Here is a 22,721-nt window from a genome sequence, read left to right on the forward strand (position 1 = left end):
GTGATCTAGTCGAGATGTTTAGAATGACAAAGAAGGAGTGGGACTAATTGGACAGCTCTTTCAAAGAGCCGGCACAGACATGAAGGGCCAAATAGCCTCCTTTGATGCTGTATGATTCCTATGATTCGAAAGGGTAGATACAGAGAAACTATTGTCTCTGGTGGGGGAATCCAGACAAGGGGGCACAATCTTAAAATTAGAGTTAAGCCATTTAGGAGTGAAATCAGGCAGCACTTTTTCACACAAAGGGGAGTGGAAATCTGGAACTCTCTCCCCCAAAAGGCTGTGGATGCTGGGGGTCAATTGGACCTTTCAAGACAGAGATCAATAGATTTTTGTTGAGTAAGGGTATCAAGGGATATGGAGCGATGGTGGGTAAATGTAGTTGAGGTGCAGATCAGCTATGATGGCGGAACAGGCTCGAGGGGCTGAATGGCCTCCCCCTGTTCCAATGTTTGGTCATCACAGTTGAGCCCGACTATGTGCTACACAAACAAACATTTTCTGGTAGGAATCGCTTTACTGCGTCTGGAGCGGAACAGCGGGTGATTTTTGCTCTCCCTATCCCAGGGGCACAGAAGCCATTTGTGGTGCTCCAACTGCCCCTGGCCGAGAGCAATTAACTCGGTCCCCTGAACCTCGTGTATTGTACAGTTCAGTTCCTTACCACGTAATGCACTTACCCAATAAGCAGCCGAGAAGCAATTTCAATGGATTTGGGGAGTACGCTACCTGGAACGTGAATCTGACTGTTGTTCTTGAGGTATGTCCCCCGCAGGTACCCATACATCGAAACTTTACGGTCACACTTCTGGTTTCTGCGAATGTCCTCTGGGTTGGTCAAATCTTCCATTCTGAAACAGCAGCGACATCATTTTCTCATTTTTGTTTTTATTTTTCACTCAATGGTCCTATTTTGGCACAGTGGGATGTTTGGGGTGGCTGAGCTCATGCTGGATACAGCATGCTATTTAGGGGGCAAGATATTTGTTGATGATCCCTAAGGAACCCTGCCGATATACAGGCAGTCTAGAGGTTTTGGGCCGTCGCCATTTGTGGGCTTGCGGCCATTTTGAATTCACCATTCATTATCTTCTTGGAGAGGCAAACCATTTCTTCTTTTATTGGATGCAAAATGAAAGTGGCCCATTCCCCAACACCGACACCTCCCCAGACACATTAGTTTTGTCCTTTGCATATTCCACAGAAAACACCACAAATCACACATCAGAGGGGGGCCTCACACCCCTCATCTAACAGCTGGATGTGTTCTTTTGTCTACTCTCATCACATTTGCCACAACAGTGCACAATGCCTGAATATTCTCAAACCACTGGCCCGGAATTTGCTGCAGCCAGTGAACGAACGACACCCGTCATTAGTTAGACTTTCCCTTGCCGTTTGATCTCCATATTTTGCACGGGAAGAGAGAGATGGAAATGGCATGATGCTCTCTATAGGGCATCTGGGACCTGAGTGAACAGGGCAAGCAACTGGGTATCTCCTTAACCAATCAGATTAAGGATTGTGAAATTAACAGCGCAAGGACTGAGAAGGAAGTGTAATTCAGAGTGGGTGAATTCAATATCAAATCAGGTACAGAAAGAGAAATAAAAAGAGAGGGAAAGAAAGATTGGATTGAGAGAGAAAAAAGTTTTAAAAAATGTTAAATTTAAAAAAATCTCCAACAACAATTAAAACCTGAAGGAATGGGATTCTACACTTGTAATAGTTAATTTTCAGTGTCACAGAGGTTGACTGGCAGCAATTAACACTTGTCATGTCGATAAAAGGGTAATTAGACTTGACTTAACTTTCTGTCGCGAGTTTAGTTCGTATCTACCGCCCAAATACAGCAACTTCACGCCGTTCGATATATTTCAATGATGAGGCAGACAGCGAGATGTCGTTATTGCCAAGCTAACGGCGGGGCAGCACATCTCGGACAGAACTTTTGGTTTCCACGTTTAACTGCGTATCTGCCCTCGCCTGAAGTTGCTGTGCGATTTGCGCATAAATAACGGTGAGCACCGTTAGCCTCACCGTTATTTTGACAGTAAATTTGGAGCCATTATGTCTAAACATGTATTCCCCTCTCTATCCCTACCCCAAGGCATTCATTTTTGGAAAACTATTATCTGTAAGAAATCAGTCGAATTAGAATAACAAAAAAAGAGAAAAAGTAGACAAATTTTTAAAAATACAAGAACAGGGCAATAAAACTGGTGACATTAACTATCCAAAGGCAGACGGGAGTTAAGCTAAGATATGTGGGAAAGAGGGGGGGTTCTGGGAGGAGTACCATTTTCCACTCTAACTCATTCTTTCCCATCCCCATGGAAAGCTTCATCTCCTCCCCCTGCAATCTTATCCCGAGTTCGGTGTCACCTACCCATTATTTCCAGTTTACCTTGTCTGCACCATGTCCCTCAGCTCTTCACCAGGATTTCCTGAGGGAAGTTAGATGACTTGTACGTACCTGTCAGCCAAGATGTAAGGATGTGCCATTTGCCACACCAGGGGCCGGAACTTCATCACAGAGATAAATCGGCCCAGGTTGCGAATCTCCTGTTTCTGATATTCCCCGTGGACCATGCCCGACAGGTAAAAGAGCTTTGCACCCTGGAAAATCCAAAAGGAGATGCTGAGGTTTGCTTTAACTGACTAGAGTACAGCCATTGGCATTGATCAGAAGTTGGGGTGAAGTGCCTCATCAACAGCAACATTAGAAACAATCTGGCTTTTCACCAATACACGGCTCACCTGCTGCACTGACATACACCACAGGGTGGCATAAGCACATTTTGCACAGGGCAAACTGTACGGCTCTTCCACTGAATAGTATTTGGTGCATTGCTTGTGGGAGTTGATCTTTCACACTCAGTCTCAGATTGCCTCAATAAACAACTCTCCCCCCTCCCTGAGGGGAGGGTTGAGGCGAATAGCATAGATACATTTAAGGGGAAGCTGGATAAACAAATGAAGGAGAAAGGACTAGAAGGATATGCTGATAGGGTTAGATGAAGTAGAGTGGGAGGAGGCTCGTGTGGAGCATAAACACCGGCATGGACCTATTGGGCCCAGTACCCTGTTTCTGTGCTGTACGTTCTATGTAATTCTCTCATTGCTGTTTGTGGGACCTTGCAATGTGCAAATTGGCTGCTGCGTTTCATACATTACAACAGTGGCTACACTTCAAAAATCTTTCATTGGCTGTGAAGCGCTTTAGAACATCTTTAGATCATGAAAGGCGCTATATAAATACAAGTTCCTTCTTCCATATGTCAGCAAATACCACATTCTCACCACTCTCTGTAAGAAGCCTCAATCCTCACTATTTTACTAACACAAATTAAATCTAACACAAGCTCCCCGGTGGCTCAGTGGCTGCATTACCCGATAGCAGAATAAATCAGACAGACCAGAGGGCCCCCAAGTTCAATCTCAGTTTGTGCTGAGTCAGCTGATCTGATTCGGGGCAAAAGCTGAGGTGCACGGATTAGCCTGGACACCTGTGAGCCACAGTGGAGGGAGGGAAAGTGAACAGAGGTAGCTGCTCCTAACTGCTGCATAGTGACTCGTGCTGGAAAGCCTTTATAGTAATGGGACCCATGGTCAAAGAGTCAGCCAATGCTCACTGGGCTTAAGATGAAAGAATGGCCATTTGGCCCAGTACTGGAGATCGTCAGGACCTGTGGAACCATGGCCCATCTCCCAAATAAGACAACACCGAACAAACCCACTCACTGCGACAAACTGAATTCGTTTCTGGATAATGGGCTTCCCCCAATCAAACACCCCAATGCTCCTACAGCAGCAAATTCATCCTCTATTTTATTTCAGGTACTTCCTAACACAAACTCACTCATCTATGAATACTTTTCTGCGGCTCAGAGGTGCCAATGATGCCTCCTTCACCACTACTGTCCAGGCAGCAGGAAGTTCTGAGACCAGGCAGCTCAAATCCATTGCTCACACTTTCCAATACCCTCAAATTCTGATGGCAGAGGCAGACGGATATATGGAGACTAGCAACCCTCCACTACATTCCTCAAGTGGCATTCAAGAGTGGGCCTAGACAGTGACTATCTGAACTATTCAACTAGAGAGGCATCACAGTAAAGATTGATTCCATCCTAACCGAAACACATGCCTCTTCCAGCAGGGACACTCGGCAGTGAACATGAGTTGGGGTCGCACCCACCGATTTGCACACCCGTTCCCAAATCCAGCCAATGTCGGTGAGACAAACTGAACTAACTTGACCACAGCTATGGCTGAGATCAGCAACCCATCACTGACCATGGATCGAACTCAGGACCTTCCTGATGCACATGGCTCAGTACCACATCACAGGGCACATTCACTCTCGAGGGTTCTCTCAATGCTCTCCCCCCTCCCCCTGCTGGCTCATACCTGGTAGACCTCTGTCCAGAAACGGTGCTTCAGCCTTTTCTTGGTTTTCCTCAGCTGCTTGTTGTTTTTGAAGGTGTCGAGGTGGGTGAGGACCCCCATAATTTTGGGAAAACCATGAACTTGACAGATGTTCAAGAACTCAAATGTCTCCATCTCAAAACCAAAGCTGGCATCGGTCAGCATTAAAACCTGAAGGAGAGAGGCTCACTTAGTCCACAGTGGCTTTACACACAACATACCTCGAGACAAGTCTTTCGTTAGTTAGATCCCCTGCACATTTCATTGATGTGATGCCACAAAACAAAATATTTTACCTATTGTTAGTGTCATGAATTTGTGCTCATTGAGGTGAGGAATCTCAAGCTTGGGCGTCAGAATAACTTTTCACTGCCACCAGTTCCAATACTCTTGCATAGAAAGGGTTTGATGCTTCCTCCAGTGTCGTCCAACCTCAGAAAAGCATCCCACTGCACCAGTATGACATTTCCATTTTCCACATCCATAGCCCACATGGCCCATCTGAGTGAAAGTAACATGCTGTAGCTTTGTCTTTCCTCATTAGAGCCTTCCAGCTGCCGGAGACTTTCAGATTGACTACTCCACATTTAAAACCTGGTTCCCAAAGGTAAAAAGGGCAGTGTGCTAACCCACTGTGCCACTCAATCCCCTATAGTCACCCTTTCTTTAACAAAATGAGCAAGACAGGGTTAAGTGAAATACTATCTTCCGCCTTCCGTAAACTTCAGCTCAAGCTGGGGTTGTTCTCCTTAGAACAGAAAACGTTAAGGAGAGATTTGATAGAGGTGCTCAAAATCATGAACAATTTTGACATAAGGAGAAACGGTTTTCAGTGGCAAAAGAGTCAGTAACCAGAGGACACAGATCTAAGGTGATCGGCAAAAGAGCCAGAGGTGACATGAGGAAACATTTTTTTTACGCAGCGAGTTGTTATGATCTGGAATGCGCTGCCTGAAAGGGCGGTGGAAGCAGATTCAATAGTAACTTTCAGAAGGGAATTGGATAAATACTTGAAGGGAAAAAATTTACAGGGCTATGGGGAAAAAGCAGAGGACTGGGACGAATTGGATAGCTCTTTCAAAGAGCCGGCCCAGGCACGATGGGCCGAATGGCCTCCTGTGCTGTACCTACTATGATACCAATATATCCAAAACTCCGCTGCCCGTATCCTAACTCGCACCAAGTCCCGTTCACCCATCAACCCTGTGCTCGCTGACCTACATCGACTCCCAGTCTGGGAATGCCTCAAATTTAAAATTCTCATCCTTGTATTCAAATTCCTCCATGGCCTCACCCCTCTCTATCTCTGTAACCCCCTCCAGCCCTACAACCCTCCGAGATCTCTGCGCTCCTCCAATTCTGGCCTCTTGCGCATCTCTGATTTTCATCACCCACCATCGGTGGTCCTGCCTTCAGCTGCCTAGGCCCGAAGCTCTGGAATTCCCTCCCTAATCCTCTCTACCTCTCTCTCCTCCAAGATGCTCCTTAAAACCTACCTCTTTGACCAAGTTTTTGGTCACCTGTCCTTATATGTCTTCATGTGGCCCGGTGTCTAATTCTGTCTGATTACACTCCTGTGAAGTGCCTTGGGACGTTTTACTACGTTAAAGGCACTATATAAATACAAGTTGCTCTTGTCTCTGCCATTTGGCAACAGCATTCATTTTTCACAGCAATGCTTTAACAAATTTTATCTTTAAAAATTAAACAAAAATGCAAGCGATTCCTCACCAGATCAGCCACTTTGGCCAAATCGATCATCGAGTTCATCTCGTTCCCACATTCAATGATAGAGAGACGCCGTTTTTTGCCTGTTGGAAACCAAAGCATGTGATTACTTACAAGAAACTGTAAAAACTATGCAGAGGAAGACCAATAAGGAGATGAAAACAAGTCCAGATTCCACAGGGCCAGGCTGAGGAAGATAAATCTATTCTGTTTGGAGACCGTGTTTTGGGATCATTTAAAGTTTTAAAAAATAATCAAATGGATTGACGATACAGGTCCGGGGACTGGTGGTACAGTGGATCAGCCAATTATCTTTCACCTCTGGGACCCAGGATGAAAGTGTCCTGTCTGTTGGCTGTAATTATCTCAATTGAAATCAGTCTCAGCCCAGCTCATAAAAATACATCGAAGTTACAGCACGGAAACAGGCCATTCGGCCCAACGTTCAGTGTTCACCCTCCACGTGAGCAAACAGTCACATTTACCCCCCTGTTCCAAAATCCCTCATCCACCTATCCAATCTAAGCTTCAATGTTGACCATTTTCTCCCTCAACCACTAACCCTGGAAGTGAATTCCATGCCTCAACTCTGTGTGAAGTTTCTCCTGCCCTCTGTTCTAAATCTCTTATATTTAATCTTGTATCTAAGGCCCCTCATTGTAGTACCTCAACTACTGGACACAGTTTGCTTCTATCTACTGATTCCCATTATTAGAAACACTTCTATCATATCGGCCCACAATCGGCATTGTTCCAATGAAAAAAGTCCTAATTTTTCAAGTCTTTCTATTTCCTCATACCAGGCAGCATCCTCGTAAATCTGTGTTCAACCCCCTCAGCCTCAAAATCCTTCCTACAGTATGGAGCCCAATACGGCACACAGCACTCCAACTGAGGTGTTGTTAAGGTTTTGTACAGGCTTCTAGAGTGCTTGGGCAAACACCACAAAACTGTTGCTAATTTGGTGATGAGTGATACTAAATGGACACCACTTACAGGACACACGATGTGTGGATATGGACAATGCTGTGCCAGTGCAGTACAGCTGCTCTGAGGCACGTTCTCTGGGCAGATCACAGACACTAAAAAGGTAGCGAGAGAGATTCCGCCCTGGTCTGTAGTACAGGGTGCAGGAGTAAGTCTAAATCAAGCTCGGAGACCCACCAGAGTGGATTCATTTTTCTTGTTGTCGCAGATAGATAAGTTGTACCATTTGAACAAAGTGACTCTGATCACAACCGTTGCCCTGTACTGTGGAATCAAACTGCTTAAAACCAAGCCTAGTCTCATCTAGTGGTAACTTGGGCCGCCATCAGAGAGATGAAGAAAGACTTGTGAAAGGCACAGACATCCGCTCCACATCACAAGGGGTTTCACTGTTACACCCTCAGGTCTCACTACCGTACAAGTAGATTTAGGATAGAGCGAGTGAACGCCCACAAAGGTCGGATGTCTTACTCACTTACAGCAGCAACTGATGCCACGGAGCCGAGATGGTGGCTGTGACTGAGCTCCCGATCACCCTCCTAATCTTTCCCCATGGTTCAGCAGACGCTCCCTTATCTATTTCTATCAGTGAAGCACTTCGAGAGTTTCTTTTGCATTAAAGGTAGTATATAAATGCAAGTTGTCCTGCGGAGACACTGTATCTGGATCACTCAGACAGCATATTCTAATCAATCACTTCTTTAAGAAATACTTACATTTATAGACTTACCTGCAATTAAAGTGACTGGACCCCTGATATCTGTTAGTTTTTGCTTGGTGAAGTTTCGAATAAGGCACCGAATCAAAGTACTCTTTCCCACTTTTGGGGGTCCGACGACAACGACTACAATGGGTGGGGGCTCCAATGGTGTGCGGTCAACCGTGGGAATATGGTGCTTTTTAGTTTTCAAGTCCTGGGCCCTGTTTATCAGAGTATTAAACAAAATTGTTACTGTAATCACACAGAGTTCCTCTTCCCAATCTACAGGTCGTGTCGTTACAGTACAGGGTTCCTCTCTTATGAGCAGTAGGCCATTCAATTAGATCATGGCTGATCTGCATCTTAATTCCATTTACCACTTTGGTTCCATAACCCTTAATACCCTCGCCCAACAAAAATATCAGTTTTGAAATTTTCAATTGACCCCCAGCCTCAACAGCTTCTTTTGTGGGGGGGGGGGGGGGTCCCAGATTTCCAGTCCCCTTTGTGTGAAGAAGTGTTTCCTGACATCACCCCTGAATGGCCTGGTTCTAATTTTAGGGTATGGCCCCTTGATCTGGACTCTCCCACCAGAGGAAATAGTTTCTCTCTATCTACCTTATCAAATCCTTTAATCATCTAAAACACCTCAATTAGATCACCCCTTAATCGTCTATACTCCAGGGAATACAAGCCTAGTCTATGCAACCTGTCCTCATAATTTAAGCCTTTTAGCCCCAGTATCATTCTGGTGAATCTGCACTGCGCCCCCTCCAAGGCCAATATATCCTTCCTGAGGTGCGATGCCCAGAACTGAACACAGTCTCCAGATGGGGTCTGACCAGAGCTTTATATAAACTGTAACATAACTTCCACCCCTTTGTATTTCAGCCCTCTTGAGATAAAGGCCAACATTCCATTCGCCTTTTTAATTATTGTTTGTACCTGTCCACTAGCTTTTAGTGATTTCTGTACTTGGATCCCTAAATCTCTCTCCTCCTCCACAGTTCTGAGCTTCTCACCATTACCTGGTCCATCTGCCACAGTTTTGTCCACTCACTTAATCTATCAATGTCCCTTTCCAACTTTCTGCTCCCATCTACACTATTTACTGTGCCATCAGTAAATTTGGATATACAGCTCTCGATCAGTCAAGTAATTTATAAATATAGTGAAAAGCTGAGGCCCCAGTACAGATCGCAAATGCTCAGTCACTCCATCCCCAATAACAGATTCTAGTAACTTCCCTACAACTGACGTTAGACTAACAGTCCTATAATTTTCGAATTTATCTCTCCGATACTTCTTAAACATTGGCAATTTTCCAAATCAAGGGGACAATTCCTGAATCAAGAGATTTTGGAAGATCATGACCAGAGCATCTACAATTTCCTCACCTATTTCTGTTAATACCCTGGGGTGGAAACCATCAGGTCCTGGAGATTTACCTATCTTCAGTCTCATTATTTTCTCCATTCTTTTCTTTAAAAAACTTGTATTAAATATAGTAAATTTTCCCCTTGATTTATTTTTAGTTTTCCTCCCATCCCTGATATTTTATCCTCCTTCTCTACCGTGAAGACCAATACAAAGTAAGTATTTAGCAAGTCTGCCATTTACTGATTTCCAATTATAATATCTCCAATCTACATGTCGAGTGATTACTGTACAGGGTTCCAACAACAGCTTGCATTTATATAGCACCTTTAACGTAGTGAAACCTCTAGAGGAGCTTCACAGGACTGTTGGCAAACAAAATTTGACACCGATCCACTCCCCAGTCTACAGGTCAATCACTGTACACGGTTCCACTCCCCAATCTACCGGTCAATTAATGTACACGGTTCCACTCCCCAATCTACCGGTCAATTAATGTACACGGTTCCACTCCCCAATCTACCGGTCAATTAATGTACACGGTTCCACTTCCCAATCTACAGGTCAATTAATGTACACGGTTCCACTTCCCAATCTACAGGTCAATTAATGTACACTGTTCCACTCCCCAATCTACCGGTCAATCACTGTACACGGTTCCACTCCCCAGTCTTCAGGTTAATTAATGTACATGGTTCCATTTCCCAATCGACTGTACAGGTTCCACTCCCCAATCTACCGGTCAATCACTGTACACGGTTCCACTCCCCAATCTTCAGGTCAATTAATGTACACTGTTCCACTCCCCAATCTACCGGTCAATCACTGTACACGGTTCCACTCCCCAATCTACCGGTCAATTAATGTACACTGTTCCACTCCCCAATCTACAGGTCAATCAATGTACACGGTTCCACTCCCCAATCTATAGGTCAATTAATGTACACGGTTCCACTCCCCAATGTACAGGTCAATTAATGTACACAGTTCCACTCCCCATTGTACAGGTCAATTAATGTACACGGTTCCACTCCCCATTGTACAGGTCAATTAATGTACACAGTTCCACTCCCCATTGTACAGGTCAATTAATGTACACGGTTCCACACCCAATCTACAGGTCAATTAATGTACACGGTTCCACTCCCCAATCTACCGGTCAATACTGTACACGGTTCCACTCCCCAGTCTTCAGGTTAATTAATGTACATGGTTCCATTTCCCAATCGACTGTACAGGTTCCACTCCCCAATCTACAGGTCAATCACTGTACACGGTTCCACTCCCCAATCTATAGGTCAATTAATGTACACGGTTCCACTCCCCATTGTACAGGTCAATTAATGTACACAGTTCCACTCCCCATTGTACAGGTCAATTAATGTACACGGTTCCACTCCCCAATCTACAGGTCCATTAATGTACACGGTTCCACTCCCCAATCTACCAGTCAATCACTGTACACGGTTCCACTCCCCATTGTACAGGTCAATTAATGTACACGGTTCCACTCCCCAATCTACCGGTCAATTAACGTACACGGTTCCACTCCCCAATCTACCGGTCAATCACTGTACACGGTTCCACTCCCCAATCTACCGGTCAATCACTGTACACGGTTCCACTCCCCAATCTTCAGGTCAATTAACGTACACGGTTCCACTCCCCAATCTACCGGTCAATCACTGTACACGGTTCCACTCCCCAATCTTCAGGTCAACTAATGTACATGGTTCCATTTCCCAATCTACTGTACAGGTTCCACTCCCCAGTTAGGTAGAGAACACGGTGTGGGAGACCCAGTGAGTATAAAGTGAGCTGTGAAACCGAGGGAGCGGCCAAGAGCAGAATCTAAAAATCAAGCAAGAGTAAAAAAAAAAGTGATGTCACAGCACAAGAAAGAGTGCCGTGGGTAAGTCAGTAAATCTTCAGTGGCTGGTCAGTGTCTTTAGTTGTTAGTGTTTTAATTTTATCTAAACAGTAAATTGCCTCCAAGCTAAATAAAACAGTTTAAATAACTGTAGTCAACATGGCAGGACAGCTGGGGCCTGTTGCATGCACATCCTGTGCCATGTGGGAACTCCAGAACACTCTGTCCTGGAAAACATGTGCAGGAAGTGCCGCCAACTGCTCGAGCTCGGAGTTTCTGACCTTGAGGGGCAACTGGTGTCACTACTGTGCATACGGGAAGCTGAGAGTTCCACGGAAAGCACATTTCAGGAGGTGATCACCCCGCAGCTACAGAGAGTTCAGGTGAAGAGGGAGTGGGTGACCACCAGACAGGCGAGGAGGACCAGGCAGGCAGTGCAGGAGTCCCCTGGGAGTGTGGCACTCACAAACCGTTATTCAGTGTTGAATACCAGTGAGGGTGATGACATCTCGACGGAGTGCAGTCAGGAGCAAATCCACAGCACTGTGGGAGACTCGGCTGCACAGGGGGGCAAAAGAAATGCAGTTGTTATCAGGGATTCGAAAGTCAGGTGATACAGGTGTATCTGCAACTGCCGACGTGCCAGGGTAAAGGACATCACTGAGAGGGTGCAGAACATTGAGCAGAGAAGGGAAACAGCCAGAAGTCGTGGTCCACGTGGGAACCAATGACATAGGAAGGAAAAGGGTCAAGGTCCTGCAGTTAGGGTTAGGGTTAGGGTTAGGAGGAAGTTAAAAAGCAGGACCTCAAAAAGGTAGTAATCTCTGGTTTACTCCCAGTGGCACTGAATAGAAGGATAAAACAGGTAAATGCATGGCTGGAGAAATGGTGCAGGAGGGAGGACTTCAGATTCCTGGGCATTGGAACCAGTTCTGGGGCAGGAGGGATCTGTTCAAGATGGACGGGTTGCACCTCAACAGAGCTGGGACCAATGTCCTCGCGGGGAGGTTAACTAGTGCTGCGGGAGGGTTTAAACTAATTTGGCAGGGGGATGGGCACCAGGATGAAACACTAGAGAGGAGAAACAAGGTCCCCAGAGGACTGGAAGTGCCAAACAGAACTACAGTAAAGAATAGTTCAGAAATAGGAGGGATTATACAGGAGGTAAATTTGAGGCAATCAAACATGAATTTAGAATGCACTTGCGTAAACCCACGCAGTGTGGTAAATAAGGTTGGTGAGCTACAGGCTCAAGTCGCCAAATGATATAGTGGCAATAACAGAGACCTGGCTCAAAGAGGGGAGGATTGGGTACTTAACATTCCTGGTTACATGGTATTCAGGAAAGATAGGAAAGGAAAGAAATGAAGGGGGTGGCAGTGTTGATCAAAGAAACTATCATAGCACTGGAAAGGGATGATGTAGTTGAGGGGTCAAAGACAGAATCTATTTGGTTAGAATTAAGGAACAATACAGGAGCTATTACGTTGCAGAAAGTATACTATAGGCCATCAAATAGTGGGAAGGAGATAGAGGAGAACACTTGCAAGTAAATTACAGAAAGCTGCAAGAAAAGGAGATCATCTTGTGGAGGCAGAGGGCATGGCTGAGGTACTAAATGATTATTTCATATCCATCTTCACTGAAGAGGATGCTGCCATTGTAGCAGTAAAGGAGGAGTTAGTAGCGATATTAGATAGGATAAAAATAGATAAAGTGGAGGGACTTAAGTGATTGGCAGTACTCAAAGTAGAAAAGTCACCTGGTCCAGATGGGATGCATCCTAGGTTACTGAGGGAAGTAAAGGTGGAAATTGCAGAGGCTCTGACCACAATCTTCCAATCCTCCTTAAATATGGGGACAATGCCGGAGGACTGCAAATAAACTGGCACTTGGAAAAATATGGGCTAATAAATGAAAGTCAGCACGGATTTGTTAAAGGAAAATCATGTTTGACTAACTTGATTGAGTTCTTTGATGAAATAACGGAGAGGGTTGATGAGGGTAGTACGGCTGATGTTGTGTATATGGACTTTCAAAAGGCATTTGATAAAGTACCACACATAGACATGTTAGCAAAATTAAAGCCCACAGGATTAAAGGGACAGTGGCAGCGTGGATACAAAATTGGCAAAGGGTCAGAAAGCAGAGAGTAGTGGTGAACAATTGTTTTTCAGACTGGAGGGAAGTATACAGTGGTGTTCCCCAGGGGTCAGTATTAGGACCACTGCTCTTTTTGATATATTAATAACCTGGATTTCGGTTTACAAGGTATAATTTCAAAGTTAGCGAATGACACAAAACTAGGAAATGTAGCAAACAATGTGGAGGATAGTAACAGACTTCAGGAGGACATAGACAGACTGGTGAAATGGGAGACACATGGCAGATGAAATTTAACGCAGAGAAGTGCGAAGTGATACATTTTGGTAGGAAGAATGAGAAGAGGCAATATAAACTAAATGGTACAATTTTAAAGGGAGTGCAGGATCAGAGGCCTGGGGGCGTATGCACAGAAGTCTTTGAAGGTGGCAGGACAAATTGAGAAGGCTGTTAAAAAAGCATTTGGGATCCTGGGCTTCATTATGGCACAACGCAACGCCATCAAAGCTCTCAAGACCAACCGCAACATCGTCATCAAACCAGCGGACAAAGGAGGAGCCATCGTCATACAGAACAGAACGGACTATTGCAAAGAAGCATACCGACAACTGGACAACCAGGAACACTACAGGCGGTTACCCACAGATCCGACCAAAGAACACACCCACCAGCTCAACAAACTGATCAAGACCTTCGATCCAGACTTTCAAAGCATCCGACGCACTCTCATCCCACGTATCCTCTCATCCTTCTAATGCCTCCCAAAGATACACAAAGCCAACACACCCGGACGTCCTATCGTATCAGGCAACGGAACCCTGTGTGAAAACCTCTCTGGATACATCGAGGGCATCCTGAAACCCATCGTGCAGGGAACCCCCAGCTTCTGTCGCGACACTACAGACTTTCTACAAAAACCCAGTACCCACGGACCTGTTGAACCAGGAACACTTCTCACCACGATGGACGTCTCGGCACTCTACACCAGTATCCCCCACGATGATGGCATCGCTGCGACAGCATCAATACTCAACACCAACAGCCAATCTCCAGATGCCATCCTACAACTCATCCGCTTCATCCTGGATCACAATGTCTTCACCTTCAATAACCAGTTCTTTACCCAAACACACGGAGCAGCCATGGGGACCAAATTCACACCCCAATACGCCAACATTTTCATGCACAAGTTCGAGCAGGACTTCTTCACTGCACAGGACCTCCAACCAACACTATACACCAGATACATCGACGACATTTTCATTCTATGGACCCACGGTGAGGAATCACTAAAGAGACTACACGATAACATCAACAAGTTCCATCCCACCATCAAGCTCACCATGGACTACTCCTCAGAATCAGTTTCTTTCTTGGACACACGAATCTCCATCAAAGACGGGTACCTCAGCACCTCACTCTACCGCAAGCCCACGGACAACCTCACGATGCTCCACTTTTCCAGCTTCCACCCTAACCACGTCAAAGACGCCATCCCCTATGGACAGGCCCTGCGAATACACAGGGTCTGCTCAGACGAGGAGGAACGCGATGGACACCTACAGACGCTGAAAGACGCCCGAGTAAGAACGGGATATGACGCTCGACTCATCGATCGACAGTTCCGACGGGCCACAGCGAAAAATCGCGTAGACCTCCTCAGAAGACTAACACGGGACGCAACCAACAGAGTACCCTTCGTCGTCCAGTACTTCCCCGGAGCGGAGAAACTACGCCATGTTCTCCGCAGCCTTCAACATGTCATCAATGACGACGAACACCTCGCTATGGCCATCCCCACACCTCCACTACTCGCCTTTAAACAGCCACCCAACCTCAAACAAACCATCGTTCGCAGCAAATTACCCAGCCGTCAGGAGGACAGCGTCCACGACACCACACAACCCTGCCGCGGTAACCTCTGCAAGACATGCCAGATCATCGACACAGATACCACCATCACACGAGAGGACACCACCCACCAGGTGCACGGTTCATACTCCTGTGACTCGGCCAACGTTGTCTACCTCATACGTTGCAGGAAAGGATGCCCCAGAGCATGGTACATTGGCGAGACCATGCAGACGCTGCGACAACGGATGAACGGACACCGTGCAACAATCGCCAGACAGGAGGGTTCCCTCCCAGTCGGGGAACACTTCAGCAGTCAAGGACATTCAGCCACCGACCTTCGGGTAAGCATACTCCAAGGCAGCCTTCGAGACACACGACAACGCAAAATCGTCGAGCAGAAATTGAAAGCCAAGTTCCGCACCCATGAGGACGGCCTCAACCGTCCTCATGGGTGCGGAACTTGGCTGGTGGGGTTACGCTACACGTAACCCCACCAGCGAACAAATGTTATCTGTTTTTAATATAACGGGTCATTTGCTGTCTTCGTTCCGGATGTCTCTATGTCGCTGCCTCTCTCTTTCTTTTGGGGGGTTTGTATATTCGGTGGCCTTGTAGGTGACACCTCTCTGTCTGCTCACTGTGATTGCCTTGGCAACGGGCAGTAATCACCAGGCATTGTTCTGTGATTTATAAATGCGTAGGATTCGAAGATTTCATTTCCACAACATTCACCTGAGGAAGGAGGAAGCCTCCGAAAGCTTGTGAAATTTAAAATAAATTTGTTGGACTATAACTTGGTGTTGTAAAATTGTTTACAATTGTCAACCCCAGTCCATCACCCGCATCTCCACTTCATTAATAGAGGCATAGGAGTAGAAAAGCAAGGAAGTTATGCTAAATCTTTATAAATCACTGGTTGTGTCTTAGCTGGAGTATTGTGGAATCCAATTAGTACCACTCCCTTGCCATTTCCCCATAGCGCTGCAAATTTTTCTCCGATAAGTATTTATCCAATTCCCTTTTAAAAGTTATTATTGAATCTGTTTCCACCACCCTCAAGCAGTGCATTCCAGATCGTAACAACTCGCAACCCGCTGGCTCTTTTTAAAAAATTCGTTCATGGGATGTGGGCGTTGCTGGTGAGGCCGGCATTTATTGCCCATCCCTAATTGCCCTTGAGAGATAGTGATGAGCCGCCTTCTTGAACCGCTGCAGTCTGTGTGGTGAAGGTTCTCCCACAGTGCTGTTAGGAAGGGAGTTCCAGGATTTTGACCCAGCGACGATGAAGGAACGGCGATATATTTCCAAGTCAGGATGGTGTGTGACTTGGAGGGGAATGTGCAGGTGGTGTTGTTCCCATGTGCCTGCTGCCCTTGTCCTTCTAGGTGGTAGAGGTCACGGGTTTGGGAGGTGCTGTCGAAGAAGCCTTGGCGAGTTGCTGCAGTGCATCCTGTGGATGGTACACACTGCAGCCACTGTGCGCCAGTGGTGAAGGGAGTGAATGTTTAGGGTGGTGGATGGGGTGCCAATCAAGCGGGCTGCTTTATCCTGGATGGTGTCGAGCTTCTTGAGTGTTGTTGGAGCTGCACTCATCCAGGCAAGTGGAGAGTATTCCATCACACTCCTGCCTTGTGCCTTGTAGATGGTGGAAAGGCTTTGGGGAGTCAGGTGAGTCACTCGCCGCAGAATACCCAGCCTCTGACCTGCTCTTGTAGCCACAGTATTTATATGGCTGGTCCAGTTAAGTTTCTGGTCAATGGTGACCCCCAGGATGTTGATGGTGGGGGATTCGGCGATGGTAATGCCGTTGAATGTCAAGGGGAGGTGGTTAGACTCTCTCTTGTTGGGGATGGTCATTGCCTGGCACTTGTCTGGCGCGAATGTTACTTGCCACTTATGAGCCCAAGCCTGGATGCTGTCCCGGTCTTGCTGCATGCGGGCTCGGACTTCTTCATTATCTGATGGGTTGTGAATGGAACTGAACACTGTGCAATCATCAGCGAACATCCCTATTTCTGACCTTATGATGGAGGGAAGGTCATTGATGAAGCAACTGAAGATGGTCGGGCCTAGGACCATCTTCAGCTAGAAGTGCCGAGTAGATGATCCATCTCGGCCTCCTCCCGATATCCCCACCATCACAGAAGCCAGTCTCCAGCCAATTCGATTCACTCCACGTGATATCAAGAAACGGCTGAGTGCACTGGATACAGCAAAGGCTATGGGCCCCGACAATATCCCGGCTGTCGTGCTGAAGACTTGTGCTCCAGAACTAGCTGCATCTCAAGTCAAACTGTTCCAGTACAGCTACAACACTGGCATCTACCCGACAATGTGGAAAATTGTCCAGGTATGTCCTGTCCACAAAAAGCAGGACAAATCCAATCCGGCCAATTACCGCCCCATCAGTCTACTCTCAATCATCATCAAAGTGATGGAAGGGGTCGCCGACAGTGCTATCAAGCGGCACTTACTCACCAATAACCTGCTCACCGATGCTCAGTTTGGGTTCTGCCAGGACCACTCGGCTCCAGACCTCATTACAGCCTTGGTCCAAACATGGACAGAAGAGCTGAATTCCAGAGGTGAGGTGAGAGTGACTGCCCTTGACATCAAGGCAGCATTTGACCGAGTGTGGCACCAAGGAGTCCTAGCAAAATTGAAGTCAATGGGAATCAGGGGGAAAACTCTCCAGTGGCTGGAGTCATACCTAGCACAAAGGAAGATGGTAGTGGTTGTTGGAGGCCAATCATCTCAGCCCCAGGACATTGCTGCAGGAGTTCCTCAGGGCAGTTTTGCCAATCAACGTAAACGTGTGTCCTCTGGTTACTGACCCTCCTGCCAGTGGAAACAGTTTCTCCTTAGTTACTCTATCCCTTTCCCCCCCCCCCCCACCTCATGTCACCTCTGGTTCTTTTGCCAATTACCTGAACTGGTAACTTTCAAAAGGGAATTGGAGATATACTTGAAAAGGAAAAATTTACAGGGCTATGGGGAAAGAGCATGGGAATGGGACTAATTCGAAGCTCTTTCAAAGAGCCGGCACAGGCACGATTGGTCAATTGGCCTCCTCCTGTGCTGTAAGAGTCTATGATTCCGGTTTATCTTCTGGTTACTGTTTGCATCTTTTTTTCCCTACGTCTCTCACCCTTTTGGTTCTTAGAATCAGAAGGTTGTGGCCTCAAGCCCCACTCTAGGCCTCATGCACATTATCTGGGCTAACACTTCAGAGCAGCATTGAGGGAGTGCTGCATTGTCAGAGATGCCGTCTTTCGGAGGAGATACTTAACCGTGACCCCATCTGCCTCTTCAGGTGGATTCAGAGTAGAAGGGAGTCCTGGGGCCAACATTCATCCCCAACCAACACCAGCAAAACAGATTAACTGGTCATCGCTGTTTGTGGAACCCTGCTATGCACAAATTGGCTGCCATATTTGACAATAAAACAGTGATTGGCAGTGAAGTGCTTGGAGCCATGTGGAGGATGTGAAAGGTACTATATAAATGCCAGTCTTTCTTGTTTCTGTTCCTTTGCTTGTCTGTGTTTTTCTGCTTTCCTTTCGGGTAGTGTGGTGTGGTGCAGCACGGTACAGAGCTGTTCAGGCCTGTAGTCTAGCAGCTCTTTCCCAATCCCTCACCTGTTCCTATTGCTTGCATGCACTGCCCCTGGTCCTGGTCCAACTGCATCCCCTGCCCTTTCAGCCTCCCACCTTTTCTGAGGGGCACAGGCAGCAATGATCCACTATCATCCTCTGGGTCCTGCACTGCAGTTACCTCCTGTATCCACTACAGCTCTCATCCCGTTCAACATCTTATGTATTGTGTTCCCAAAGAGTGAGACAGCACAGGCTCCCTCCCCGATTACCTCTCATCCCCTGTATCTCCTCCACTGACCTAAGCTGCTTCTGCTCCAACCCTGCTTTGCCTCCCTTTATCCCAAGTGCCCACATCTACTGTCAGCACCTCTATATCCCTTCTCCTATACTCTACCTACAGCAACACGACGAAAAAGCAAGCGGCCTCCTGTTGTCCTCACATCCTGCTGCCTTGCCCATCTTCCCTCCCTGCCCTGCACCAGGTGCACCCAGGCCAGGGAAAAGAACAGGTGCAGAGACAGGCCGAGCTGGAAGTGGTGCCAGAGGCCAAGCCATGGCAAAGAACAGGACAGATTTAAAAAATAAGTAAAACTTAATGGGGATAGGGTGGGGGGAGATTTTTAAAGATAAAATTTGAGGGGGACAGAGCTGGTGGGTGAGAGGCAGAGCTGGTACAGGAGGCAGGAGTACAGCAAAGCCTGAAGTGGGGCAGAGCTGGTAAAATAGTGAACAGGTCTTTCCGTGTAATACCAGGTCACGCACTCCCAGCCCACATTAACCTCGCCTCCTCTATCATGACTTTTGAGTCACGCTTTTTGTGTCCATATTTTTATAATGGAAAAATTCCTTTGTCAACATTTTATGATAGCAAAGTCCTGTGTGCTTTATATAACATTTCATTTGGAGGGAAGGCAGAGAAAAGAACCACAGTGAAGATCAGTTTTTAAAAATAAATTTGGAGTTTGTTGGAAGAGGAGAGAGCGGGTACATGGAAAGCAGGTGGAGTTGACTGGCAAGTGGAGGCCGAGGGGGTGGGCAGCTCAGTGGCTCCAGCTGGTGGAGGAAGGCCTGCAATACAGTGTGACAGCCAAATGCTGACATAGGGTTCCCCCCATTATAAAATAAAGTAAACTGGAGAATTTAAGTTGGAAAAAAGTGTGTTTTTTTTTACAACAATCGCAACAGAAGATTAAAACCCAAAAAACCATCGCAACTCTCTTAGCAATAAAAACACTGATGAAAAGTGCAGCACAGCCAATTATGCACCAGTGAATGAATAAATGAACGGGGCAGCAGATACTAATGGATTAGTGAATGAACATAGCATCACACCAGTGATTTCAATGGAGAAGTGGGCAACAGTGAATGAATAAATGTACAGATTACCAGGCACATCAACAAATCAAATTAATGGACCACCAACACATCGATAAATTAATGGGGTTCTAGAGAGCTAAATTTCAATGGGAGTTAATGACCTTTCTTCATCTTCAACTATTGTGTCTCACTACAGCACCAATAAAGTGAGCAGTTCACTCACATCTTTGGCCTCCACTGGGCTTGACAGAGAGGCTAACCCTCGTATTCTATCAGCATTTGACAAGTAGCCATCTTCATATGTGAGCCATCTTCAAAGAATCCGACTCTCCCATCACCCAACATCCAGAAACACACATTTTCCAGCTTGGATTCTAGCTGGCAATCAGGACCAGGGATACCAATAATTTCCCCCCCTCATGCCGTGGGGGGGGAAAAAAAAATCACAGAACCCCAATGACTGAGTGCCCCAACTGAAATCAGCTCACTCAGCAATGTGGGATTATTCTGGGATCTTCCCCCGCACACTGCCAATAATAAACAGGCGGCTGTTGGTCAGGCAGCCTCACCCTGAGCCTCTCTCCTTCACCTGCAGAGCAAAGCCTTCCAGCTGTGAGTCAGTCACTCTTTCCTCACCTGTGGAAGGTTTTCCGCCATGCGCACTGCCGACTGGACAGTGAAAGCCTTGGGATTTCTCTTCTGCTGATCCTCTTCATCCCCGATCCCCAGGCTCTTCAAGCGGCGCTGCTTCTTCCTCTCCGCTTTGGGCCCGCTGTGCCTCTGCCGATGAACCTTCCTCTTCCCCTCCTCCATGGTCCAAATAACTGAAATAAACCACATCCTGACCGTCAGATCACCCGCAGCATTTTACACCACTTTCACATTTCATTAAATTGTTCCAGACATTCTCCCCCTTCTCTCTCCCTTCCCTTCCCCTTCCCTTCCCTCTCTCTCTCTTTCTCTCTCTCTTCCCCCCCCCAACTTCCTTCCTTCCACTCCCCCTCTCTATCTACCAATCTCCCCCCTCACTTCTGCCTCCCTCTCTCTCCCACCCCCAACTTTCCCTTCCTCTCCCCTGCTCCATCCCCTCCTCCATCTACCTCCCCTCCCCCATCTCTCGCTGCCCCGTCTGTCTCTGTGTCTCTCCCTCCTCCCCCTCCAACCCCTTCTCTCTCCCTCCCCTCCAACCCCTTCTCTCTCTCCCCCCCTCCAACCCCTTCTCTCTCTCCCCCCCTCCAACCCCTTCTCTCTCTCCCCCCCCTCCAACCCCTTCTCTCTCTCTCCCTCCTCACCTCTCTCTCACCCCCTCTCTCCCTCTCACCCCCTCTCTCCCTCTCACCCGCTCTCTCCCTCTCACCCCCTCTCTCTCCCACCCCCCTCTCTCTCTCTCCCACCCCCTCTCTCTCTCTCCCACCCCCCTCTCTCTCTCTCCCACCCCCCTCTCTCTCTCTCCCACCCCCCTCTCTCTCTCTCCCACCCCCCTCTCTCTCTCTCTCCCACCCCCCTCTCTCTCTCTCCACCCCCCTCTCTCTCTCTCTCCCACCCCCCTCTCTCTCTCTCTCCCACCCCCCTCTCTCTCTCTCTCCCACCCCCCTCTCTCTCTCTCTCCCACCCCCCTCTCTCTCTCTCTCCCACCCCCCTCTCTCTCTCTCCCACCCCCCTCTCTCTCTCTCCCACCCCCCTCTCTCTCTCTCCCACCCCCCTCTCTCTCTCTCCCACCCCCTCTCTCTCTCTCCCACCCCCCTCTCTCTCTCTCCCACCCCCTCTCTCTCTCTCCCACCCCCCTCTCTCTCTCTCTCCCACCCCCCTCTCTCTCTCTCTCCCACCCCCCTCTCTCTCTCCCCACCCCCCTCTCTCTCTCTCCCACCCCCCTCTCTCTCTCTCCCACCCCCTCTCTCTCTCCCACCCCCTCTCTCTCTCTCCCACCCCCTCTCTCTCTCCCACCCCCTCTCTCTCTCCCACCCCCTCTCTCTCTCTCCCACCCCCTCTCTCTCTCTCCCACCCCCTCTCTCTCTCTCTTTCCCTCTCTCTCCCCCCCCTCTCTCTCTCTCTCTCTCTTTCCCTCACCCCCCCCTCTCTCTCTCTTTCCCTCACCCCCCCCTCTCTCTCTCTTTCCCTCTCCCCCCCTCTCTCTCTCTCTTCCCTCCCCCCCTCTCTCTCTCTCTCTTTCCCTTTCCCTCTCCCCCCCCTCTCTCTCTTTCCCTCTCCCCCCCTCTCTCTCTCTCTCTCTTTCCCTCTCTCTCCCCCCCCCTCTCTCTCTTTCCCTCTCCCTCCCTCTTCCCCCATCTCACTCTCTCTCTTTCCCTCTCCCCCCCTCTCTCTCTCTCTCCCTCCCTCTTTCCCTCTCTCTCTTTCCCTCTCCCCCCTCTCTCTCTTTCCCTTTCCCTCTCCCTCCACCCCCTCTCTCTCTCTCTCTCTCTTTCCCTTTTCCTCTCCCCCCCCTCTCTCTCTCTCTTTCGATCTTCCCCCCTCACTCTCTTTCCCTCTCCCCCCCCCTCTCTCTCTTTCCCTCTCTCTCTCTCTCTTTCCCTCTCTCTCTCTCTCTTTCCCTCTCTCTCTCTCTCTTTCCCTCTCTCTCTCTCTCTTTCCCTCTCTCTCTCTCTCTCTTTCCCTCTCTCTCTCTCTCTTTCCCTCTCTCTCTCTCTCTTTCCCTCTCTCTCTCTCTCTTTCCCTCTCTCTCTCTCTCTTTCCCTCTCTCTCTCTCTCTTTCCCTCTCTCTCTCTCTCTTTCCCTCTCTCTCTCTCTCTTTCCCTCA

The 22,721-nt window shown here is 47.8% G+C and overlaps 1 protein-coding gene across 1 annotated transcript in view; it reads right to left on the minus strand.

Annotated features, from left to right (window-relative positions):
• bms1 (BMS1 ribosome biogenesis factor) overlaps positions 1-20,784 on the minus strand; it is a 91,904-nt gene extending 71,120 nt beyond the window's left edge. The window contains 7 exon segments of the mRNA XM_067972778.1: positions 733-854; positions 2,480-2,622; positions 4,417-4,605; positions 6,166-6,245; positions 7,880-8,070; positions 20,603-20,616; positions 20,618-20,784. Of these exon segments, the coding sequence (XP_067828879.1) occupies positions 733-854; positions 2,480-2,622; positions 4,417-4,605; positions 6,166-6,245; positions 7,880-8,070; positions 20,603-20,616; positions 20,618-20,779 (901 nt within the window). The 5' untranslated portion in view covers positions 20,780-20,784.
• Positions 20,785-22,721: the final 1,937 nt, after the last annotated feature.

The sequence above is a fragment of the Heptranchias perlo genome, chromosome 36 (genome assembly GCF_035084215.1).
Source record: "Heptranchias perlo isolate sHepPer1 chromosome 36, sHepPer1.hap1, whole genome shotgun sequence".
Lineage (NCBI taxonomy): Eukaryota > Metazoa > Chordata > Chondrichthyes > Hexanchiformes > Hexanchidae > Heptranchias > Heptranchias perlo.